General features: G+C 40.0%; 1 protein-coding gene across 1 annotated transcript in view; it reads left to right on the forward strand.

The window, feature by feature from the left end:
- Positions 1-3,723: 3,723 nt before the first annotated feature.
- Positions 3,724-24,070, forward strand: part of LOC127576928 (low-density lipoprotein receptor-related protein 2-like) — a 51,573-nt gene continuing 31,226 nt past the window's right edge. Inside the window, exon 1 of the mRNA XM_052027755.1 lies at positions 3,724-3,880. Coding sequence (XP_051883715.1) covers positions 3,814-3,880 — 67 coding nt within the window. The 5' untranslated portion in view covers positions 3,724-3,813. The remainder of the gene's footprint in view (positions 3,881-24,070) is intronic.

A 24,070-nucleotide genomic window follows, 5' to 3' on the forward strand; every position in this document is an offset into this window, starting at 1 on the left:
AGGAGTATTGTTTAACCAATTAATTTTGACCAATCTCAGAAACGTTTCAGATCGAAAGCTATAAAACGAGTGCTGAACACACAATAAAGATATTTATCTTGACCGTTTTAGCAAGAAGCCGTTGAAATACGATTTTTCCAACACTTTAATTTAACCTGTTCATCGCGTTTTATAGAAATCATTATTTAAAGAACTGATTCTGGAAAATATACATAATCAGTCGGATGTTTTTTGGGGATGTGCAACAAAAACTTCAGTGATAAGTACAAATCAGCGACTTTCGGTACATTTGAATAACTGCCTCTCAGTCTTGCCTTTTCTGCCTTATTCACATTTGCTAGTTGTGTCCGCGGGACATGTTTCAGATTTCAAGATCTCATCCACTGTCCCGCAGAGCTGCGAGAAGTGGCGGATGCGCTGAATTTTGCTGTGTAAAGAGGCGTTGTCAGATGCCTCCAAGCTCCTGAGCATGCACTGCTGAGCTAAACTAAAGCTGTACCAACATCAGCCTTTATTGCAACAGCGCCGAATCCGAAAACGCTACAACTTTCACTGAACAATACATTTTAATGATTTTTTTTCAGAAGCACCAACCCTTCAAATTTCATTAAAAAAAACCTTCTGTGCTATAGCCTCTTACCAAAATCAAAAAAAATCGGAAGACCCGCATGTTTTACTTTCCAAATCCTAATCCGACTGTAAAAAGACAAAGGTAAAAGGAAGGTAGTGCGGTCTTTGTATGGAATTAACGGGTGTAAAATAGTTCGTAGAATTGTCAGCAGAACAAAATTTCATGAAACATTGAAGAACCAGATTCATTTAAATTTATATTCGTCTCTTATAAACAATTCAGAGAACGAGTCATAAATTTAAAGACACAGCCATTAATTGTGCTGGGGATAAATAGAATGATGCTGGAATCTGAAGCAAAAAAAAGAGCTGTGGGAGGAACTCAACGGATCAGGCAGCGTCCGTGCAGGGAAATGGATAGTCGACGTTTCGGGTCGAGACCCTTCATCAGGACGACTTAGAAACAGAATGATTTCTTCCTACCATAATTAATTGATTGATGGGTTATTTGTAAATAAATCATTTTTTTTATCTTTAAGCGAATAAGAAATGGAAGTAGAGGGCGGTCCTTTCGGCCCTTACTCTACCATTCATTGAGATCATGAATGATATCTTACCTCAACGCCACTTTTCTGCACTAACCCCACATTCTTTCCAGCCTTTTTAATGTGCTTAAAAAATTTTGCGATATTGGATTTTTTCCAAGTAAAAAAGACGAGTAAAAAACTATTGTCGCAGATTGGTGTTGGCTATTAGTTTGATGGCGAGAATGATTTAAGACCTTCCAGTTATTTTGAAAACGGCGAATCAATCTTGTTAACGAATGCCAAAATCAAAGGGAGATTTCATCGATTCAGCAAAAAAATACAACCGTATAAATAGGTTAAGATTGAATAAAAATGTTTATTACTAAGCTGCAATGTACTCAGGCTGGGTTTGCGATTTAGCAGAACTGATTAACGGTTTAACTGTCCTTTTAACTCAAAATAAAGTCCAAACTTTATGCTAACGTAAGTACTCTCTCGAAGTTAATGCAACTAAAGCAAATTATAAGGGCACAGAGAGTCAGTGACCGGACTTGTCCAGTCTTTTGATTGACTTAAGAGACATCTTCATTTTCCCTTCTATTAATAATTAACTGGTTGCATAAATCTACCAATGCGGACTAGTAATAGTCAACAGACCAGCTAAAATTAACTTTGCTCTCTGACACCTTTTATTGTCCTGGTTTCATGTTAATCTCAGCAATTACTTGAGGATGGCAATCAGGGGTATAAGAAATAACTGGAAAATGCCATTTGGTTTAATTTTACTTTCAAAATAAATTATTAACATAAACACCACTATAAATCCTCCGATTGAATTTAACGGGTATGCACTGCCGGAATCCACCGTCTGCCTTCCAGTTAATACTGCAGTCTTTTATTCTGCACAAACCTATAGGTCAGCATTTATCTTCCTACTTTAAAGCACACCATTTACTTCAAAGACACTCTACAAAATATACATTGTTATAACGAAAGAGTGACAGAGACTTATCTTAAGTAAGCAAACACAATAAAGACCTTTTATGGGTCATTCAAAATGTTGTTGCTAACTCGACCGTTAGCCTGATTATGATGAAGGAACTGCGGTCCCAGCCCGAGTTCACCAAAACGTTTGATGATAATTTGGCGATAATGCCCAGCTTCAGAATTCCTGATCCAATTCGATCACCCAGAAGTTTGCATTTTGCGGCAATTTAATTTGCAATGTTATTTTTGCATCTTTATTCATTATCAGCATTTTTTTATTTGAACCAATGAAAGCGGCCCGTTAGTTGTTTTATTATGAAGTTAATTAGTGCATCAACAAATTATTGCGAATATAGCAAACCCAGTACGGTAACCAGGTTATTCAGCCAGTAAGACATTTGGAGGATATATCTTTCAAACTGCTCATTGTCTGCAAATTGATTGGTACAGTTCAATGTATCGTTTTATGCATGTCCTGAGTAGCATTTTAAAGACACGTTACACCTATTTGGCATTTTTTTTCATTACGATTTTAAATCTCATCTGGCGCTATCCTTTGGTTCCCTCTTCCCGGGGCAGCGGTAGGATTAGCCGCTTTATCACCAGCCTCATAAAGAAACGCAGCTGGTTACATTTGGTCAGCTTGACTCTTGCTGTGAAACCACGACAAGAATTTCATCAAGTTGGCAACAATAAAACAAAAGAGCAACAAAAGAAAGCAAAGATTAATAGAAGTTTTAGAACTTTTTTAAAAGTTCTAAGGGCCATTCTGAGAGGTGACGGGCTCTCGGTTCTGTGGAGGAATGAGGGATGGCTGGGGTTAGTTGGGGAATGGTAGTGTCTGGGGCATTTCTGATGATGGAGGGTGTGGGAAGGTTTGCTCTTTGTGATGGGGAAGTGTCAGGAAGCTCATTGAATATGCTGATCTGCCCCTCGTGCTGTACTGCAGCGCCAAGGGTTGACCCCGGTGCTGTGCCGTACCAATACCGAGCCGCCCTGAACATGCATAACACACATTCCCACACCGAGAAATAACAGCAACTCAATGCTACACGTCTTCAGTATAACTAGCAAGTAAATACTTCAAGGAACTGATTGGCAAAATAGGGTCAATAAACAGTATTAATAAAAAGTGCATATTGCGTATCAATATAAAATGTTTTCACAGTTTAGATTGCAGATAAAATATACATTTCTCATTTATTATGGGAAAAATAACATAAGTAACACCTGGGCAAATATTCTGGAAAATGAAAAAGGAAATACTCAGAGAAAAAGATGATAAGCATTTTACAGCTTATTTCATATTCTTCCTAACGTATAATTACAATTTCACTTCAGATTTCGAAGCAAGTTGAACAAAGCTGTTTTGGTAAATCGGAGTTAAATGCTAGAAATTGTCTACGTGGCCGTGCCAACATTTTGAACTAACCTTTTGTTTACAAATACCGTGCTAATAACGGTTTAGTGAGAGCTGCAGACAGTTCCCTATAACAGCAGACAGCTCTGCGTTATGCTGCATCCAGGGCCCGGGTATCGCAGCGCCCCGCCTTAGCAATGAGCGGTTTTCGTGCGAACGCACTGTCCCGACTTTCGAACACGCCTTTTCCCAGCTAGCATCAGGAGAATAGAAAGATAGTCGAGCTGTACATCAACCAGGTTCCACAGCCTTTCCTTACAAAGCCAGCTTCAGCTTCAGCTGGGGAAGATTCCGGCACAAGGCTGTAGCATGGCCGGTCAGGCATGCTTACTCTTTCTTCTTGCAACTTTGCTCAGAGTTCAATGCAACCCAGAAGGTAAGAAGCTGCATAAGGTTAGAAAGTTTCTATTTTTCTAGGAAATATACTTCTATATTATCTTATCCACTCGAATGAAATTAAGTATGTGAAATAGCGTGTTATTTGGAGTAATATATATTTACAGTGCTTTACAGTACGTTATACGGCAACCGCAGATGCGCTTTTAGTTAGGAATATTGTTTGTCTTTGATTTGGAGAGGTTATTAATTCCAGCGAATGATGTTTAAAATGTAGGAGGCGTTGGACTGGGCATAAATCTATCATTTCTCGCAATTTAATCAGCACTTAATTCTAACGTGCCTTTGAATTGACATTTGCTTATATTACAAACCCATTAAATAGGTGCTGAAAAGCAATGAATAATGGAACCAGCAGGATGCATCAGGTAAAAGTTGTGCATGGGAATTTGGGACAGTGTGACTGAATTCCGCTATTCACTGCATACCGGCATCGTTTCAACTGTAGTTCGTGATTTTCCCCGTGTTTATGACAATTTTTGAAGTAAAAGAACACATGTAGAACTTTTTCCTTCGACAATCTGGACCATGCATCAGGTGAAAGGTTTTACTGTATTTCCCCACATTATGACTTAGTAAACCGATATTTCCTCCATTGCAACAAAGCCCCACTCAGCTACAGATTTGAAATTCTTCTTGGCGAACTTCTAGTGAGTTGTCTTGTTGCTAGGTAACATGGGTGGGCATGTGACCAGCAGACTTGGAGAATCTGTTAATTGGTCTTGTGCTTTTAATCTGGTTTTCAGATGCCTTCCTTTCCTTTACTGTACAGACTTGTAGAATTCATATTTTACTTTCCTTCAGCCACCGTGTGGTACAATGAGACTTCTCGACCCTTTGTTGACCAAGGGAGATGTTGGAAATATTTAAGAGTGCACTGTGTCTTGGGGACTGCTCGTACATTGCCGTGCGGTGTTCAAAATGCTCCACTGTAATCTCTTTCCGTGGCCAGCGTAATCTCCTTAGAGTAAATCGAGTAACCAGTTATCCCACTGCTGCTCGAAAAGCAGAAATTCTGTTTCAGCATAAGTTTCTATAAAAGACTAGGTCAATATTCTTCCATGCAGAATCTGTAACTAACTGCTTTAACTTGTGTACAACTGAAACCGTTTTAACACTAACGGGTAGTTAAAAGAATAGCATTTACTGCAGTTGAAAAAAATATCTGTTCAAACTTTTTTTTGGCGCATAGGTCGGGGCCTCTAATCTTCAATTGGAGTGATTACTCAGTGTCCCATGGATTTTAAATGAATAGATTTTAAAGCAGACGTTGTGAAAGAAAAAGTTTTGAGTCCTAACAACTTCATTGCGTGAATTGGTCCTTTTTATTTAATTTGGCATTTTTAGGATGATACTTTTTTTCACATGGCATAGTTCTGTATCTTATACAACAAATATCACATGTATTTTTATATCAAACTCTGGTGATTAGCATACACACGATGGGTTGATTGGTCTCCAGAGCCATAAATATTAGTGATTCTCTGATCAATGATTTAGATTCAACTATATTACACACATAATTATATGATGTTTCATAGCTGAATGTATGGTGGTCACATTGACAGGAGTTACACCTCCACTCGAACTTCTTAAAATTTGCACATTTTCAGGATATTCAGAAGAGGACCCCAGATTACAGGTGCATGCACACTAGTTTCCAAATAAGTAACAAAACTGAAAATGTAAATTTATACGTGTAAAAGCTTCTGAATACCATGTAAAGGTATATGTACAAAAATAATCATCTTTTTCAGTATGTTTTTTTTATAAATCTACAGTGCTATTCCTCTAGTGCTCAATTGTATATCAGAATTCTAGATGACCAGAATTGCATTGTTCTTTATAAACTGAAATCAAGTCAATTAATGCTTTAATTCCTCTTGCATTAACAATGTATTGGTCAGGGCCACACAAATGCAAAACTCTGGAATATTGTAAATGTATAAAAGATCAAAACAAATCTAATTGATTATTGTAAGGAAAGCATATCTAGGGAAGAAATATGTCAACTTGTTTGATCATTGCTACAGTGCAAATCCCCACGCTGGAAGAGGAGCAGAAAATGCTGGGGATATTCAATGGGTCAGACAACATACGTGGAGCTAAGTTAAAGTTTCAGGTCGATGACCTCGCAACAGAACTAGAAAAAGTTAGAAATCAAATATGTTTTAAGCTGCCAAGAAGAGGGAGGGATGGAGAGAACAATGGGAAGGTCTGTGATAGGTTCAAAACCAAGAATGACACAAGTGATAGTTAGAGCTGAGAGGTTGTGGTGAAGCCATGTTAGTCACAGATTATCAACCTACAAGATATAGAGATGGGAGATGAATGGAAACGAGAGAGAGAAATAATTGCTGAAATTGAAATACAAATTGGGAGAAGCAGAACTTTATTGCTAAAGTAGTGTTGTGTTTAATTTGTCCTTTTTTAAGACAACTAACTCCAAATGTTTTAAGTAATTGGCACTGTTTAATTTCTGGCTGGCAACAGAGTTAACAGATAGAAAGGTAATTGCAAGTTTCCAGCTTCAGTCCAGAGATAAATCATGTAGTACTTCTTTATTACATGTTAGATGCTTTGAAATATGATGTCCCAACTTTGATTAATATTCATATGCAAGTCAGGAAATTATTTTCAATAATTAGATGTCATACTTTGCGTGACACAGTGATTTATCAGAGCCTTCAATACACAGTAACTGAATAAAAAATTCAGATTTATTACAAAGTATTCTGAGATTTAACTAGTATTTACAATTTGTTCATTTATCTGTGAAATTTAGTGCTCTTGATTATTATTAGATTACTTTGTCTATGCACTCAATTTTTAACTTTTACCTTTTTCAAAGATCTGGATGAACAACAAGATATTAGGCAAGCATTTCCATCGAGGTATGCACCTTGTGTTTAAAACATAATAGAGGAGAAAAAGGAGTGGAGTTCTACAGCACTGCAATGAGCCTATTAGTTATCCCAACGTGTGCAGTAGGTCTGGGATTTTGAAATGTTCCAGGGTGGTCTTGTTTTCTGACAGGATACAAAGATCCCTGGATTTTTTGGCACTAAGGGAATGATCCTTTGGTTTGACAGGTGGGGGAATGTGAATTCTGAGATTTGACAGAACTGAAATCTTGATCCTAGTGTTTGGCAGCACTGGGATCCAGGGCTTTATAGCACTGCCCAGGTGCTCCTGTGTTTTGGCAGCATTCCAGTTGGGGTCTTGAGGTTTCACAGCAGTGTTGAGGAGCTTGGAGTTCTCAGTGTCATTTTGAATAAATTTCTTCAAGGAAACTGACAATCTATTTCCTCCCGCCCCATGTCAAGCACCTGACCTGTAGAGTGTATCTAAGGAGTGTTGTACTCAGGAGTGCTGTACTTGATGTACCCGGGAGAGCACAAAAAAAAGTGGCTCTGCTAAATCTTCAAAGCAGTTATTATGGTAGCAGACAATTTTCAATTTATTTTCAATGTTTTCTGTCATTTCAGTAATCATTGATTGCCATCATCAATTTCAATCATAGATCTAGTAGAACATGCTGAGTTTTCAATATTAACTTTTTGGTTAAATTGTTATAAAGGTGACATTATTTTCTCCAGTAATTCAGTGATTTCTTCTGCAGATGCATGTATGAAGAAAGCTCTCACTAAATAAGTATTTATTCTGAGAGATTTTACTACTAGATTACACCAGAACAGCCAACAATAGAGAAATTTGTTAAATATTGTGTGGCTTTTGTGTTCCCACCTACAAATTCAGCCTCGTATCAAATGACCCGTCCTGCCATGGTACTTCAAGATTTTAACTACACACCGATTCATACAACACTGACATACTTGGAGGCAGGAAAAGATAGTTTGATATTTGTATATCTGAAGCTTTAAAAGTTGTGTGATAAGGTGCTTCAGAGGAAACGTATGACAGACAGGTGTATGGCACTGTAGTATGCATGAAGTCTTGGAATCTTTTGTGGGATTTTGTTGTAACTTCATTGGATCTACTGAAACCCCTAATAAGCAAACAGGGTATCCAAATGAGTTGCTCAAGAACCACTGACCCTTCAACTGCCCTCCCCCCTCCCCCATGCCCATCCCCAGAAAACTTTACACAAGTAGCTGAATTTAATGCTCGTTATACAGATTGGAGAAAGGTTGCATTGTTGTGTGCACTTCTGTTACCAAGTATGTCATTGTAGAAATACAGGGAGAATATGTCATGTCATGGAGAATTGTTAGGATATTAACATGTAGTGACAAAATATTTTAAAAAATGGAACTTAGAGCAGCGTTTTAGCAGATCATTATTTCTTGACCTGAAAATCAAAAGAAATGCAGATGCTGGAAACCTGAAATAAAAACAGAAAAGGCTAGAGAATGCTGAGCAGGTCAGGCAGCATCTGTGGAAAGAGAAACAGAATTATTGTTTTAATAGAACATAGAACAGTACAGCACAATACAGGCCCTTTGGCCAACAATGCTGTGCCAACCTTTAAACCTCGCCTAAGACTATCTAACCCCTTCCTCCCACATATCCCTCTATTTTAGGTTAAAGAATCTTCACCAGAACTCTTGCTACAGCATTTTCTGCCTTTTTTACATTATTCCTTAATCTATTTAGTTGCTTAATCTATTTTTACCATATTTCTTGAAAAGGTTTGCATGGGAAGATCTATTTGGCTTTAGTTGGGTCAGTAATATCAGATGGAAGGGCTTAGGAGTCATAAAAGCAGGAAGGCTTCAGTATTCAAGATTCAACATCCGAGATGTCCAGCATTTCTAACTATGGCTTCCCCTCCTGACCGTGGTCGAGAAAGCTCGCACCCGTATCTCTGCCATTTCCCGCACCTCTGCTCTCACCCCCACCCCTCCCAGACCCAACAGGGATAGGGTCCCCCTTGTCCTCACATTTCATCCCATCAGCTTACGTATCCAACGCATCATTCTCCACACCTTCTGCCATCTCCAACAGACTCCACTACCAAGCATATCTTCCCCTCCCCACTACGTTGCTGCCTTTCGCAGGGACCGTTCTCTCCATGACTCCCTAGTTCACTCCACCACCCTCCCCCCACCCATCCCGCTCCCACTCAGGGAACTTTCCACTGCCCCCAACCATAGGTACATCACCTGCCCCTACACCACCTTCATTCAAGGACCCAAACAGTCCTTTCAGGTGAGACAGAAATTCACCTGCACCTCCCTTAATATCATCTACTACATTCGGTGCTCCAAATGTGGCCTCCTCTACATTGGTGAGACCAAATGCAGACTAGGTGACCATTTTGCAGAGCACCTGCGCTCTGTCTGTAACCACAATCTGCATCTCCCCATTGCCAATCACTTCAAATCTCCCTCCCACACTATCACAGATATGTCAGTCCTCGGCCTCCTCCATTGCCAGGAGAATTCCAAGCACAAACTGGAGGAACAGCACCTCATTTTCTGTCTTGGAACCTTGCAGCCTAATGGCATGAACATTGAATTCTCCCACGTTAGGTAATCCCCACACCCCTTTTCTCCACCCCCCCCCCCCCCCCACACACACACACCCCCAACCATGCCTCTTCTTTTCTTCCCTTTCCTGGCCTATCTCTCTTTTTTCTACCCCCTTTATTTTCTCTTACCTTTGACCCATTCCCCGGTGGATCTGCTCTGCCCTCCTCCCCCGCACCTGCCTCTCACTATCTCTTACCTGCATCTACCTATCACCACCTTGTGCCCACCCCACCTCCCCTCTTTTGTCCACCTATCACTGCTCTGCTTTTCCTGCATATATATTGGGCTTTCCCCTTTTCCTATCTTCAGTCCGAAGGAAGGGTCCTGACCCGAAACGTTGACCGCCTGCTTTTCTCCACGGACGCTGCCTGGCCTGCTGAGTTCCTCCAGCATCATAGTGTTTTTCTTCTTCAAGATGAAGATGGTAAATAGATTCTAAAGCAATTTGGAAAAGGAGAAATGGGAGAGGGATAGTTATGGTAGTCTCTGCATATGGGGGAGAAGGAGATTGGGTGGGGAATGTGGTAGGAGAGGAATCCACTGGCCTTGCTGTGAAAGGGAAACAGAAATGGATTATGTATAGTCTGTGAAGAACAACTCCAGTGAATGGGATTTGGTTTGTAGGGTTTGGCAGTATAACGGCATTGACAACAGAAAATGCAGTCAGTGGAATAGATGAATGGCACTGATATCCTGCCATGGGGAACTTAAATCAACTGACCCAATTACATTACAGCTATTGTGACACTCGTGCAACATTTTTAGGCACTTCATACCACTTGCCTTTTTTTAAATATGATGTAGGTAATGGTTCAGATGAATAAATGTGATTAGTCTGTAGTCTATCATGAGTAAACACCAGCCTGCTTGTTTTCTCTATCGATGGATGAGAAACAATAACTGTGTTTGCCACTGAAATCCATGTATGGAAGTTGGAAGTAATCCGGTGGAGTTCACTTTGTTGCTGACCTGTAGAAGGAAACAGGTATTTGTGTGTGGACGACCACGGTTCGGATGCTTTTCGGGGTGAGGAAGTCACTACCGAGTAAACACTGAAGTGTCGTTTGGGTTCCATCCTGGAACATTTGGATTTCGTATGTACTCTCTCTATGTTTTTCTACATCTACATCTTATCTTCAGACAACGGTGGTTGTTGAAGAAGCCCTTGCTCATGTTTCACCTTATGGCTTGCGGAACTGAACTTTAAGAACCATTCAGGAACTGGGAGTTTTGGACTTTGTCACACACACACACGACGAGTTTAGTTTGGGGTTAACGTTCGAGGTTTAACATTTTTGAATTCTAACATACTAACATTTTTTTTTACTTTTATTTTACGTATTACCATAAGTAGTGATTAATAAAATAGTTTTTAACACTAAATCATGCTCAGTGTGTTTCTTTTGTTGCTGGTTCGTGACAAAGGGAAACAGAAATGGATTATGTATAGTCTGTGAAGAACAACTCCAGTGAATGGGATTTGGTTTGTAGGGTTTGGCAGTATAACGGCATTGACAACAGAAAATGCAGTCAGTGGAATAGATGAATGGCACTGATATCCTGCCATGGGGAACTTAAATCAACTGACCCAATTACATTACAGCTATTGTGACACTCGTGCAACATTTTTAGGCACTTCATACCACTTGCCTTTTTTTAAATATGATGTAGGTAATGGTTCAGATGAATAAATGTGATTAGTCTGTAGTCTATCATGAGTAAACAAAAGCACTTAAAATTTAGCCTAAGGATTTACTAAACCAAATAATGAAATTAAACAGAAAATTCTGGAAATACTTCATAGTTCAGGCTGCATCTGCTCATTCTCTTCACAGATGCTGCCTGAACTGCTGAACATTTCCAGCATTTTCTCTTTGATTTCAGATTTCTAGTGTCTGCACTAATTTGCTCTAAAGCAACTAACAACTGGCAACATTGAAATATAATTAACCAAAATCTCCCTGACTCCTAACTTATTCTAAATAATGTTTGCAATCATTGTTTTCAGACATTGATAGTTTTTGTAATCTTAAAGGCAAATAAAGTCTTTATTTAGAGCCAATTTAAGATGTACCTAATGCATTTGAAGGCTTCAGAGGACCTGAAAGCAAAACTTGAATACTTTAAACAGTAACTGGAATACTAAGTACGTTACAGGCTAGCATTGGTTATATCAGCAAATCAATGGCAATAACAAACCCTCACCATGATTTGTGAGATATTTGTGTTGCATTTGAAAATTTAGCAATTTGTCTAAGTTGATTTCAGAATGGAGAGTTTTTGGCAAAGAAGATGAGTTAAGTGCAAGTATTAGTAAGTTTTCTTCAGTTTTTGTATTCCAGGTGTTACATTTTTCTACCCCTATTAAATTTACTAAATTTTAAAGATACTTGCATCATATGGTAGAAATAGGAAGCTCAGAGTGATGCTTTCTGATTTTACAGATTTGATGAGAGCAGTAGCAGGTAATCACTGAGCATGGCAGTTGGTGCATTTTTGAAAGGAGCCTTATAATGTTTATTTGGAAATGGTATAAGCCATCCTTAGTTCTTCAGCTTTTACAAGTGACTCTGATTTCTCAATTTGGTGAAGATCCTTGCTGGTTAGCCACTTTGGATGCATAATAATATGAGAAGAAACAGTAATTCCTTTTAGAATTGAAATATTATGTGGCGACTGAAACAAAGGGCACTATAATGGATAAAGCATAATAACAATAATTTTTTTAAGCAATGTTGTCAGAATCAGGTTTATTATCACTGACATATGTCGTGAAATTTGTTGTTTTGCAGCAGTAGTACAGTGCAAGACATAAAAATTACTATAATTTACATAAATAAATAAATAGTGCAAAAAAGGAATAACGAGGTCATGTTCATGGGTTCATGGACCGTTCATAAATCTGATGGCAGGGGGGAAGAAGCTGTTCCTAAAACATTGAGTGTGGGTCTTCAGGCTCCTGTACCTCCTCCTCAAAGGTAGTAACACAAAGAGGGCATGTCCCGGATGGTGAAGGTCCTTAATGATGGATACAGCCTCTTGAAAATGTCCTTGGTGGTAGAGAGGGTTGTGCCCGTGATGGAGCTGGCTGAGTCTACAAACCCCTGCAGCCTCTTTCGACCCTACGTATTGCAGCCTCCATACTAGGCGATGATGAAACCAGTCAGAATGCTCTCCACTGTACATCTGTAGAAATTTGGAAGAGACTTTGGTGACATACCAAATCTCCTCACATTCGTAATGAAGTAGAGCTGCTGGTGTGCCTTATTTGTGATTGCATCCCATGTGTTGGGCCCAAGATAGATCCTCTGAGATGTTGACGCTGAGGAGCATAGTCCATCTATGTTTATAAAGTGTTTGGAAAATTATGTTTGCCTGCTAATTGGAGTGCATTGTTTATCACAGGTTAGTCCTGTTCACAATTTAAAAAAAATTATTCATTCATGCGAATTGTGGCCATCTCTGATTGTCCTTGGAAAGGTGGTTGTGGGGAATGACCTTCATGAATTGTTACAGTTGATATAGTCAAGTTACTCCCACAGTGCTGTTAAGGAGGAAGCTCCATGATTTTATCCTGGAGGTGCTGAATGAAAGGTGATTAAATTCCAGTCAGGATATGTGACTTGGAGGGAAAGTAGCAGGCAGTGGATTCCTTTCACTTGCTGACAATATTTTTCTAGATGGCAGATGTTATGGCTTTGGAAGATGCAGTCAAATAATCCTTTGTGAGTTACTTCTGTGCTTCTTGTAATGGTTCATGCAACAGTCATGGTGCCATTGAAGGAATGGACATACAGTGTGGTATATAGGCTGGCAGTCAAGCAGATTGCATTGTTCTCTGCAGTACTGAGTTTTTCAGGTACTGTTGGGACAGCATTGTTAAAAGCAAGTGGAGAGTTTTCCTTCACATTCCTATTGAAAACTAAATCCTGGTCTAATCCATGTTCTGAAGAGGTTAGAAAATGCCTGCTTTTTTGAAGTAGAATGAGAGTTATGGAACAATTTAGTAATTATTTACCAACCCTTGCTCTGATTACAAAGTAAATTTCTCCTCTATATAGCTTTTTTGGCTGACCAGATATTGATTAAAGCAAAGGTTAAGGTAAATGTAAAGTATTTACATAAAACCCATGTAAGAAATTTTAAACTGAATATATCAACCAAATATGTGCTTACTCATAAATTATCTTTGGCAAGTTACTTTATATATACAAAGTGGAGTTGGGAGTAAGGTCTGAATTATTCTCATAATGCCACCTACTGTCAGGATTGTACAAGTGCATTGTATCAGGACCATATTACAACATTCTATTGTTAAAAGCTCTCTTAAATTGCTGGCCAAAGATTTTAACGAAAGGAAGTGTACATTACATATGCGGCTATCTCCAGGTTATGAATGCCTGACTAATGGATAACCACACATATAAACGAGCTCCAAAAATCCTACATGTGTTCATTCCTAGAGTGCCATATTGGATAGCAGTGTTTGTAATTCTTTATAAACACTGCTGTACTGTAGAATTCTTAGTATTTTACCATTACAAAAAGCAAAAAAAATGATGCATATGATAGTAGTGCATCCAAGAAAAGGAAAACAATTACAATGTAAATTAAAATGGATATAATTAAGCCATCTGAACAAGCTGAAGTGTCATCGAACATCGGCAAGCATTGGGTTTTGGTCATTCAATGGTTGATACCATCATAAAGAACACAGGAAAAAGCACACATTCTTGAGCACATTGAAGGATTGACCCTGATGTGGTTACCATCATTACAAAGCGGTGAAATGGTTTGATATTTGAAATGAAAAACCTGCTGGTGATTTGGATTGAAAATCAAAATCAATGTCGAAGCCTGATGATTATTCATGAAAAAGCTAAAGAACTTCTTTGAAGATTTGAAGAAAAAGCATGGTAATGAAAGTGAAGATTTGTTGAGTAGAGGGTGGTTTAACAAATTGAAAGCAAGGGCTAATTTACAAAACGTAAAGTGCGAGGGGAAGCAGCATGGCTGACCACGCTGAAGCAAATGCATTTCCTGATGCTTTGGCTTAGATAATTAGGGAAGGAGTTCTTCAATGTGGACGAGACTAGATTATGTTGGAAATGTATGCCTGAACATACTTGTATTGCAAGGGAGGAAATGTCTGCTCCAGGACATAAATCAGCAAAAGAGAGACTGACCCTATTGTTTGGTGGAAATGCTGAGGGAGATTGAAAACTTAAGTCTTTGCTTGTTTATCTGCACGAGAAACCTCAGGCTCTTAAAGGAATTTGAATGGCATCTCTTCTGGTCACCTAGAAGTCCAACAAAATGGCTTGGGTGATGTTGGCCCTTTTTGAAGTGTGTTTATGAACCATTTTGTTCTTGAGACACTGTGCATTCAAGAATTTGGAATTCAAGATTTTTTTAGTTCTCTATACTACCCCCGGGCATCCTGCATTTTTGGATGACTTTAATCCATATGTCAAGGTTGCATACTTGCCATCGAACACAACAGCTATTCTTCAGGCAATGGACCAAGGTGTAATTGCATCTTTTAAAGCATATATCCTCCTCAAGACGTTTTCTCAAGCTGTTAAAGTAACTGATGCAGCAGAAGAGAAGACTTTAAAGGAACTTTGGAAGTCATACAACATTGAGTCATAGAGTTTTACAGCATGGAAACTCGTCCATCCTGACTAAATTGCCTACCTGAGCTAATCTCATTTGATAGAGTCAGAGTGTTATACAGCATAGACACAAGAAACAATGCATTTAAGAATATTGCAGATGCTTGGGCTGAGGTAAAGCAAACAATTGTGAATGGTGTATGGGAAAAAAAACTTTGTCCTAATTTTGTTCATGATTTCCGAGACGATAGAAGATGTGACAGAGAAAGTAGTTGCCCTTGGTAATCAACTTCAGCTTGAGGTTAATGAGGATGATGTCAATAGCTTGCTTGAATCTCATGCTGAAGAGGTAAACAATGAAGACCTTATGGAACTGGAACAGCAGCTAATGGAGGAGGAAAGAGAATGAGTTGAAACCCCAGTCAGTAGATGAAGTTGGTCCACTTTCAGTCCTGGTGCTAGGTCTTGACCCGAAACATCGACTAATCCTTTCCCTCCACAGATGCTCCTCGACCCATGAGTTCCTCCAGCAGTTTGTTTTTGCTCCAGATTCCTTCGTCTGCAATCACTTGTGTCTCCAGTTTAAAATGAGGATCTTAAAGGAGCCAAAAGATGTGGGGAGATAGAGGTTTGGGAAGGATTTCCAGAACTGCCATGTCCAGGTCACTGAAGGTATGGCTGAAAGGGAAGAATTCATTAGAAATCAATATTTGGGAAATGTCCAATTTCAGGGAACTCTATGGCCTGCAAAAATAAGGAGGAATGAGGCTATAAAGGATTTAAACACAAAGTGAGGTGCAAGGAGGTCAGAACATATCTGATTGGGTGAAGAAGTAGGGGTTAAGGCAAAGGTGGAGATCATAATAAGGAACAGAAGAAAGCAGAGAGATTAACTTCAGCCCAGAAGAAAGGATAATTGATGATTATTAATGAGTTAAGTGATCCAGTGTGGTCATTTTAACCTAACCTATACGCCAGGAAGTGCATTAGCTGCCCAGTCCTGATGAAGGAGCTTGATCCGAAACACCAACTGTTTATTTCCCTCTGTAGATGCTGCCTGACCTGCTGAGTTCCTCCAGCATTTTGTGTGTGTTGCTCCAGATTCCAGCACCTGTAGAATCTCTTGTGTGCCCATTTTGCATTCTGTCCAAATGTATTTGCAACACAATACAAACTCAGATGGAGTCTAATACAAGGAACTGGCCCAATCCCATCAATTTCCTGGTGGGTGGGTTAAGTTAAATATTATTCAATTTCACTCTGTGTTGGTATTATGTACAATGAAAGACTGAATTGTGGTTAGGGAACTGAGCCATTAGTCTATGGTCTTAACCCAGTTCTTTGTTCTTAACACTCTATAATGTATTTGAAGAAGACGCTTCTGTTTTAATGTTTGGTTTTCTGGAGATGCTGTGACTTTCAGTTACAGCATACTCCTGCGTTATAGCCTTGTGCGTAGCAAAAATTTGCTCTTACGAAGTTCACAAATCACTACCCAAAACTTTGAAATACAGAATGAAATTCACTCTCATTGAATTTACGTGGAAAAGAAAAGTAAGGAAATCAATACAAATTCTTTTTCTACTCAAGTTTTTTTGATGCGTGTGCAGATGATACAGCTTCATGGAAAATTGCAATACGAGACATTTTCTAGGGATGCAACCTCTCCGTAACGTGGGGGTCACCTGTACAAACATAAGCAACCTCACCATTCTCTGCATAGCAACATGCCATTGACCGTCTATTTTTGAAAGAGACAAACTAATTCAGGCATAGAATAAGGACATAGTCTGTAGGAAGCTTGGCAGACAGAGGAAACATCCCAGCATCTTGAGGTGAATCAGGCTTTCATTTCTATAGGGCAGTATTTTCAAAAGGAGGACTACTTTTTGCAGGATTTTAGATTAAAAATCAGCCTAACTCATTTTAGCTTAAACTACCACCATCATTGAAAAATACAGCTATTATTAGTAATAATTTCAGACAGCAATAACTTTATTTCTGTCGTATTCACCCAAATCTATTGAAATGATACTAACAAGAAAAATATTATCTTCAGTCCCTTTCTTTACATTCCCTCCATGTGTCATTTATTGCACCTGGTGCTTATGGTGCGGCCTTTTCTACATTGGTGAGACCCGACGCAGATTGGGTGACCGCTTTGTCAAGCACTTTCATTCCGTCAGCCACAAAAGCAAGGATCTTCCAGTGGCCATCCACTTCAATTCCACATCCCACTCCCATACCAACATGTCTATCCCTGACTTCCTCTACTGCCATGTTGAGGCCAGATGCAGGTTGGAGGAACAACCCATCATATTTCGCCTTGGTACTCTCCAACCTGGTGGCCTCAACATTGATTTCTCTAATTTCTGGTAACCCCTCCCCCCCCTTTTTTATTTTCCTTTGTCTTCCCTCATTCCTTTGGCCCCCTTCCCCCTTCTCTTTCCCATTCCCCTGCCCTCATGACCTGCCCATCCCTTCCCCTGCCCTCATGACCTGCCTATCTATTCCCCACCTCCTTCTACCTATCACCTCTCAGCTTCTTGCTTTTCCCCCCTCTCCCACCCCCACCCTTCTTCCTTGGCCCTCTTGCCTGGACTCGCCTATCGCCTGAACTCACCTATCAACTGTCTGCATGTACTCCTCCCCTCTCTGGACCTTTTTATTCTGGCTTCTGCCCTTATCCTTTCCAGTCCTGATGAAGGGTCTCAACCCGAAATGTCGACTATTTATTTCCCTCCATAGATGCTGCCTGACCTGCTGAGTTCCTCTAACATTTTGTGTGTGTTGCTCCAGATTCCAGCATCTGCACAATCTCTTGTGTCTCCATATTCTTTTGCTTGTAGGTACATTTTAAGATTATGTTTTGCTACTATAATGTCATTCCTTGAAATAATTATCTCAGATGGAATATTATTCATTGATATTTGAATAACTTTCTTATTGAAGTATAATTTTTTTGGCTCTAGGTCAACAAAAGTGAAAGAAGTTATAACTTTGTGAATATTTTCTTGAACTTGTTATTTGCTTCTATTGGATTGACAATTCAGCTGGCCTTGTTGCCTCCCTTGCAATCCATTTTCCTTTGACTTGATTGCACATAACTCCTGCAATGGATACAATTACTTTCACAGTTTTATTTTGTTATTAATAAGTAAGTTCAGTACCTAAACTGCTCAGTTGTGAAGTCCTCGTTGGACATCTCTTTGAACTGTTTACTTCTTGGCACTGCTATAATTTCAAGCTCCTCTTTCATTCTGGGGGAGGAATTCTATCTAGCATTCCAAATATCAGTGTCACCCAAAATAGTACAATTCTGCTTTCTCAAAACATTTTTGGTTTTCCTAAATAGGGAAATGGGGTCATAATTTCATATTTTACACAATGACAGAGTTAAATAAATTATTACATTATTTTGCTATAGCAACATCAATATTATGAACAATTTTAAAGTAATTTTTGTTTGCCAAAAGACGGCTAGCATTTGGTTAGCTGTCTGCTTTGCACCTTGCTTGATGTCCTTTTGGCAAACTGGCAAAAGTTACAGGGAGAAGGGGAGGAAAGGACAAATGAGAATTACTGTGACAGGGTGTAATGTAGGAGGGATTAAATGAATAGCAGAATGAAATTGTTGAACCTTATCTTGACTTTAGAAGGCTGTAACGTATCTAACAGATAAGGTGCTTTTCTTCAGCTGATGTTGCACTTCATGAGAACATTGAGGGAAGCCGAGGTCAGAGAGGGAGTGAGACAGAGAGTTAAAGAGACAGGTGATTGAAAGCTTTAGTTAATGGTTGTGGAAAGAATGGAATCTTCTGGGAAGCAGTCAAGCTATTTTTGTTGATTTTCGCAGTGGAGAGGGGACTACCTCATGACCAGTTAGTGGAGGATGTTGGATCAAAAGAAATGGATGTAAGTCAGTGTTTCACTTGAAAAGACTGGGGCTATGATTGGGGGAAAGGAAGGAGATAAAAGTTCAGGTGTTGCAGCTTCTACAGATGCCACATGTAGGCCAGTCTGAAATGCCCATCACCTTAGTCTGTTCTTGCTAAAGAAGTTCTAATTTAGAAATTGGATTTCACAGGTTTATGCTGGAATAAAACACAGGTGTGGTTAGTACTACCACCAAATGGGGTTTCTCTGAAAAAAGATCATAACAATCAAACGATGTTTGAAACAGGGTTAAGGTGGTTTATACCCAGAAAGATGTGCTAAAGCCACACTCAAGGCAGCAAAGCACAAACACTTCATGGCTAAACAATCAGAGAAGGGCGTCACTTGGAAAGGCACCTCGCCCATTGCAGCCACACAGCAGCAGCAGACATTTTGGTTACCATGGCAGAGAGTGAGGTTGCAGGGAAGAAGGAGAGAGCTCCCAGATTCACTCCAACAGACTAAGAATTTCTAATGAACTGCATGGCAGGATGAAGATCTTGTGGACTTGGTGATGGCAATGGTGAGGTGGCAAAGAGTGACATTAGATCTACCAGGGCCACCATTAGAAGAGCCAGGCAGGAGGTGACTGCACTCGTCTCCTGTCAGGGTGAGAATTCTTGGACCGTGGAGCAATGCCAAGAGAAATTTCAAGACCTCATAGGATATGTTAAGGTGAGTTGTCCACCATTAAAAGTTCACTTGTTAACTCCACTGACATCCTCCACACAGCCCACCCTCTCCTGCACCACACTGTACCTTCACAGTTTGACACTTTATCCCCTCCTTCCCTCATGAGGAAATCAAGCCTCCAGGATAAAGGAAAGGTTGCTCAATATCCTCGCTTCCTCCACTTAGGCTAGCACAGCAAGGGAAAGGGCAAGGGAAATGCTCATTAACAGTGTTTCTTAGTAAGTTAGCACATCCCTTTGACTTGCTCGACAGTAGGCACCCCCATTGCCATTTGTACTGCTGCATCACCATAAAGGTGTTTTGGGCACAAATGCAACAACTTTCTGATTTTTCAGGGTATCAGGAGAGGCCTAGAACATGAGGAAGCCAGACAGGAGAATTGAAGCGAAGACGGGATGGAGAGGAGGAAGTGGGGGATGATAATGAAGACTACAATGCATCATTGTGCCTAACATCCCACAGCATCACTTCAGAGACTGACACCATGTAGGGTGAGCAGAGTAGGTTAGAGGGATTGGTGTCACAGGGAGATGCACCAGGTACTAGCAGGGAGCAAGCATAAGGAATCTGGTATGGAGACTTGCTGTTGGGTAGGTCCATACATCCTTATTGCACCAGAGGACATAGAAGGGACCACAATAAAGATGCTTTCATGACAAGGTTGATGTTGATGCAGAATAAGATGGTTAGTGGAATGTCAGGTCTACTTGGTCAAATGGTCTCCCAGAATGTAGTGCAGAATCAGAAGATGATGATCCCTTTTCTGGATGTCATGTACATTTTGTTGGGGTTCAGTTACAGTCCTGTCACACAGCACCTGAGGTGCAGGTAGGAGATGCTGTAGAGGGAAAGACATAGGTCACATAATATCTTTGTTTCTATGCTCTCTCATCCAGGTCTAGCTAGAGGTCTGGCCTCTGACACACAGGAGAAGGTTGAAGCTCTAAAGGAACAGTAATATGCCATCAGGGAATAACTTAAAACCTTCATTGAACAAAGAGATGCTGCTTGTGGGCAGTTTGTTACTCTTAATGGACACAGGGATGAGATCCATCCATTCTACAGGGTCCAAGGAATGCTGCACATGAGCACCTAGCTGCTCTGCATGACTAGGGAGATGCTACATGTCCAGAAATTGCTCTTTGGTAAGAGCAGAGAGCTGCTGTACTTGAGCAGATTGCTCTATTTCTGGAGCAAAGAGATAGCAGTTGGGAAGTCACCTTTCAAGAGTCTTGACATAATGTACACTGCCATTGCTGTCCCTGACTTTTGCAGTTCTTTACCATGAAAAGAACTTGCTCAGAATGAGCTGAGAGCTGACTACAGGGACAAGACTGAAGACCATGGGGACCAGACACGTGTAAAGCAATCTCATGTTAAGGCTCTTTTGGCTGATTGTTGGTGTACTTTGTTGGCTTGAAGGTTTGTAGTGCAAAGAGTGTCATCTGGTTTATATAATGGACTATGATCTAGGTCACTACATACGAAAATTGCTTCTCTATGAGGAAGTCCCTTGTAGCCTGTACAGACAATGCCTTCTTTACCTGCTCTGTTGGGAGATGAGACCTTGCTGTTCAGCCAGGGGTCATCCAAGGTGACCTTCTAGGCCCTGCTACTCCTCTTCAGGATGTGCCTCAGATTTTCCAGACTCCTGGTTTTCGTGCTGCTGTTCCTCTGGCACCAGCTGTTCTCTCTGGATTATAAGGTTACGTAGTTTCCAGCACATCATGATGAAGCCTCTGCACCTGGTTTGCATGTACAGCAGAGCATCCTGGACTGAAACAAGTATTGTATGATTATATAAATTAAGAGCAATTGATAATTTTCCAACTCGTCAATACTGCCCCTGAATTTATAGGTCCAGGGAGCTTGCACTTTCATCCTTTTTTTCCTCAGCAACTTAGACTGCATTGTATCTGCACCAAACAGTTTATCCATTTTAATTTCCATAGTCGTCTTTATTAGTTTTTAGTCCATCTATCTTCCTTTGTTTTGATTCTAGCAGCATCATCTTCCTTTGCAAAGAGGAAATGTAAAGAACTCATTTCGTGCCTTTGCTTCTTGACTTTCTTTTTTGTCTCCAAACTGCCCCACTTCTCCTCTTTCAACCCTTTTTATTGTCTGCAGAGTATTTTGGGATTACCCTTTGTGTTTGTTTCCTGCTGTGTCTTGTGCTTTGTCTTTGTCCCTCTACTCTTCGGAACCTTCTGTAATCAGCTTGGTTCTAAATTGTGTTAACAACCTGTTATCTGCCAGATGCTCATTTGTGCTCTTTATTTTTTGGTCATCCTGGAAGTTCTGGTTTTAATTTGTCTACCGCTGCTTCTCATGGGAATATGCCTAGACTCTAGTTGAAGAATCTCTACTTTAAGGGCTTCCCATTGTTTATTTAGTTTTGCCTAGCAAGCTTTGATTCCATTTTGCCTGGACCAGACCTGTTGTTGTCCCATTGAAAACACCCCTTCTCCAAGTGACTGCTTTTACCTTGAAGTGTTCTATGTCCTTTTCCATAGCTTTTCTAAACCTCATGATATTATGATCGCTGTTTCCTACATGTTCCCCCCACTCATATTTGCTGCACGGTCTGGCTCAATCTCAGAATTAAGTTTCATCAATGCCACCTTCCTTCTAGGGTCAGAAGTACACTGATCAAGAAAGTTTTTCTGATGACGCATCAGAAAACTCTTTACCCACTTTGGCCCGATCCTATTGATATCCCAGTCTATAGATGGATAGTTGAATTCTGCCATTATTCCAAATCTATGGCTTTTGCACATCTCTAATTTCCCTGCAGATCTGTTCCTCCTTATCCTTCCCACTAGTTGGCAGTCTATTTCATAACCCCAGTAGTGTAATTTCACCTCTGTTGTCTTTTAAAACAAAACAGACATCTTCTCTCTCCTTAATCAGCACTGCCACTTCCTTTCTTCCCCTGTTTTTCTTGATCACTTTGTGTCTAGGAATGTATCTAGAACCCATCCCCTCCTTTTCCTTGCCAGATCTGTTATTGCCACAACTTCGTAATCCTGCATGTTTAATTGTGCCTGCAGTTCATCAACCTCCCTTTACAGACACTAAAGTATATACACTGTGAACTTCTGAGACTTTCTTTATTCTGGTCCTGCCTAAAAACCTGGTGCTGTTTATCTCTCCAAATTCTTTTGCACCTTTTTCTTCTTTTCATTTCTACCATCCTGTACCCAAATTGGTATATTTGAAGGAGGAAATGATATTAAAGATCATTCCTCTCATTTGAGATTTTGATTCAAACATCCCAGAAGTATAATCTCCTCTTTCAGCAGCCTGGAAGGTGAAATGAGTTTGGGCAGCCTTAAATCAGTTTTGATAGAGATCTGCAGATTTGCTCTTTACTAGGCATGGGGCCCAAACAGGCTTGCCTCTTGCTGGCTGTTCTGTAAAGGGCTGTTCTGTAAAGAACTGTTGGTGCTGTTGACCTCGTGGATCAGCCTTTCTTGTTCATTGGCAGCTGGAGATCAGCAGAGGGAGTCAGACAAGGGTCAGCAGGAGATTAAAGAGAGGGGAATCTCTTCCACAAGCATGCAGAGGAGAGCTGCTGCCCAGGACCGTCTTCAAGAAGACCATCCTGGGTCACGTTTCCAGCATCAACACACCTAAGTAATACTAAGTTTCACTGAAGCAGGCATCCCAATTGTTGTCAAGATCTACTTCTGCGTGAGTGACCTATATCATCGCAGGTCATGCAAATACTGACCAGAAGCATGGAAGTGGCATTCAGGTATGCATTGTGGACCATTGAACACCACTGTGTACTTTCAGACTCCTCTGAGTGTTGACAAGTCACATGCACAAAGGACTTGGAAGAAAAAGTCGTGCACTTTGTGGAACTTGCATTAAGTCTGTGATTTTCCTTGATGATTAATTTCCAGATCGATGGCATCTGTACAATCAGCTCACAATCCTCACTGATGTATGTTTGATCAAAATCAGTTAGTGTGAGTTAGTATTTAATGTAAAATTTTGTACAGAAAACTAAAGAAAAATGGAATAAAAAGAGATGAGAAATGAGAAAATTTATAATAATTTTTAAGAAGTAAATAAAAATATAAACCTTTTAGTAATTAAAATCTGAAGGGATGAATACACTTGTAAAAGTTAGTATTCTGTGCTGGTAAGGTTGTTTTGGAGGTAACATCTATTAGCTTATTGAAATTAACTTGTACTCAAATGTGTAAAGCCAAACTTCTTCAGGCATGTTCGCTGGGTAAGTATTACAATGTAATATCTTTGCTGTATATGAATCCACCAGCAATATAGTAGAGGCAAAGCTTGTGGGCAGTAAGGCAAATTGAATAGTAACTTGAATTCCTCAATTAGCCCAGCTTGTGTGGATCCTAGAGTTTGCTGTCCAATTTAGAAATCATCGGCATAAAGAGTATCACATTCTTTTTA

This window comes from Pristis pectinata, chromosome 1 (assembly GCF_009764475.1).
Source record: "Pristis pectinata isolate sPriPec2 chromosome 1, sPriPec2.1.pri, whole genome shotgun sequence".
Taxonomy (NCBI): Eukaryota; Metazoa; Chordata; class Chondrichthyes; order Rhinopristiformes; family Pristidae; genus Pristis; species Pristis pectinata.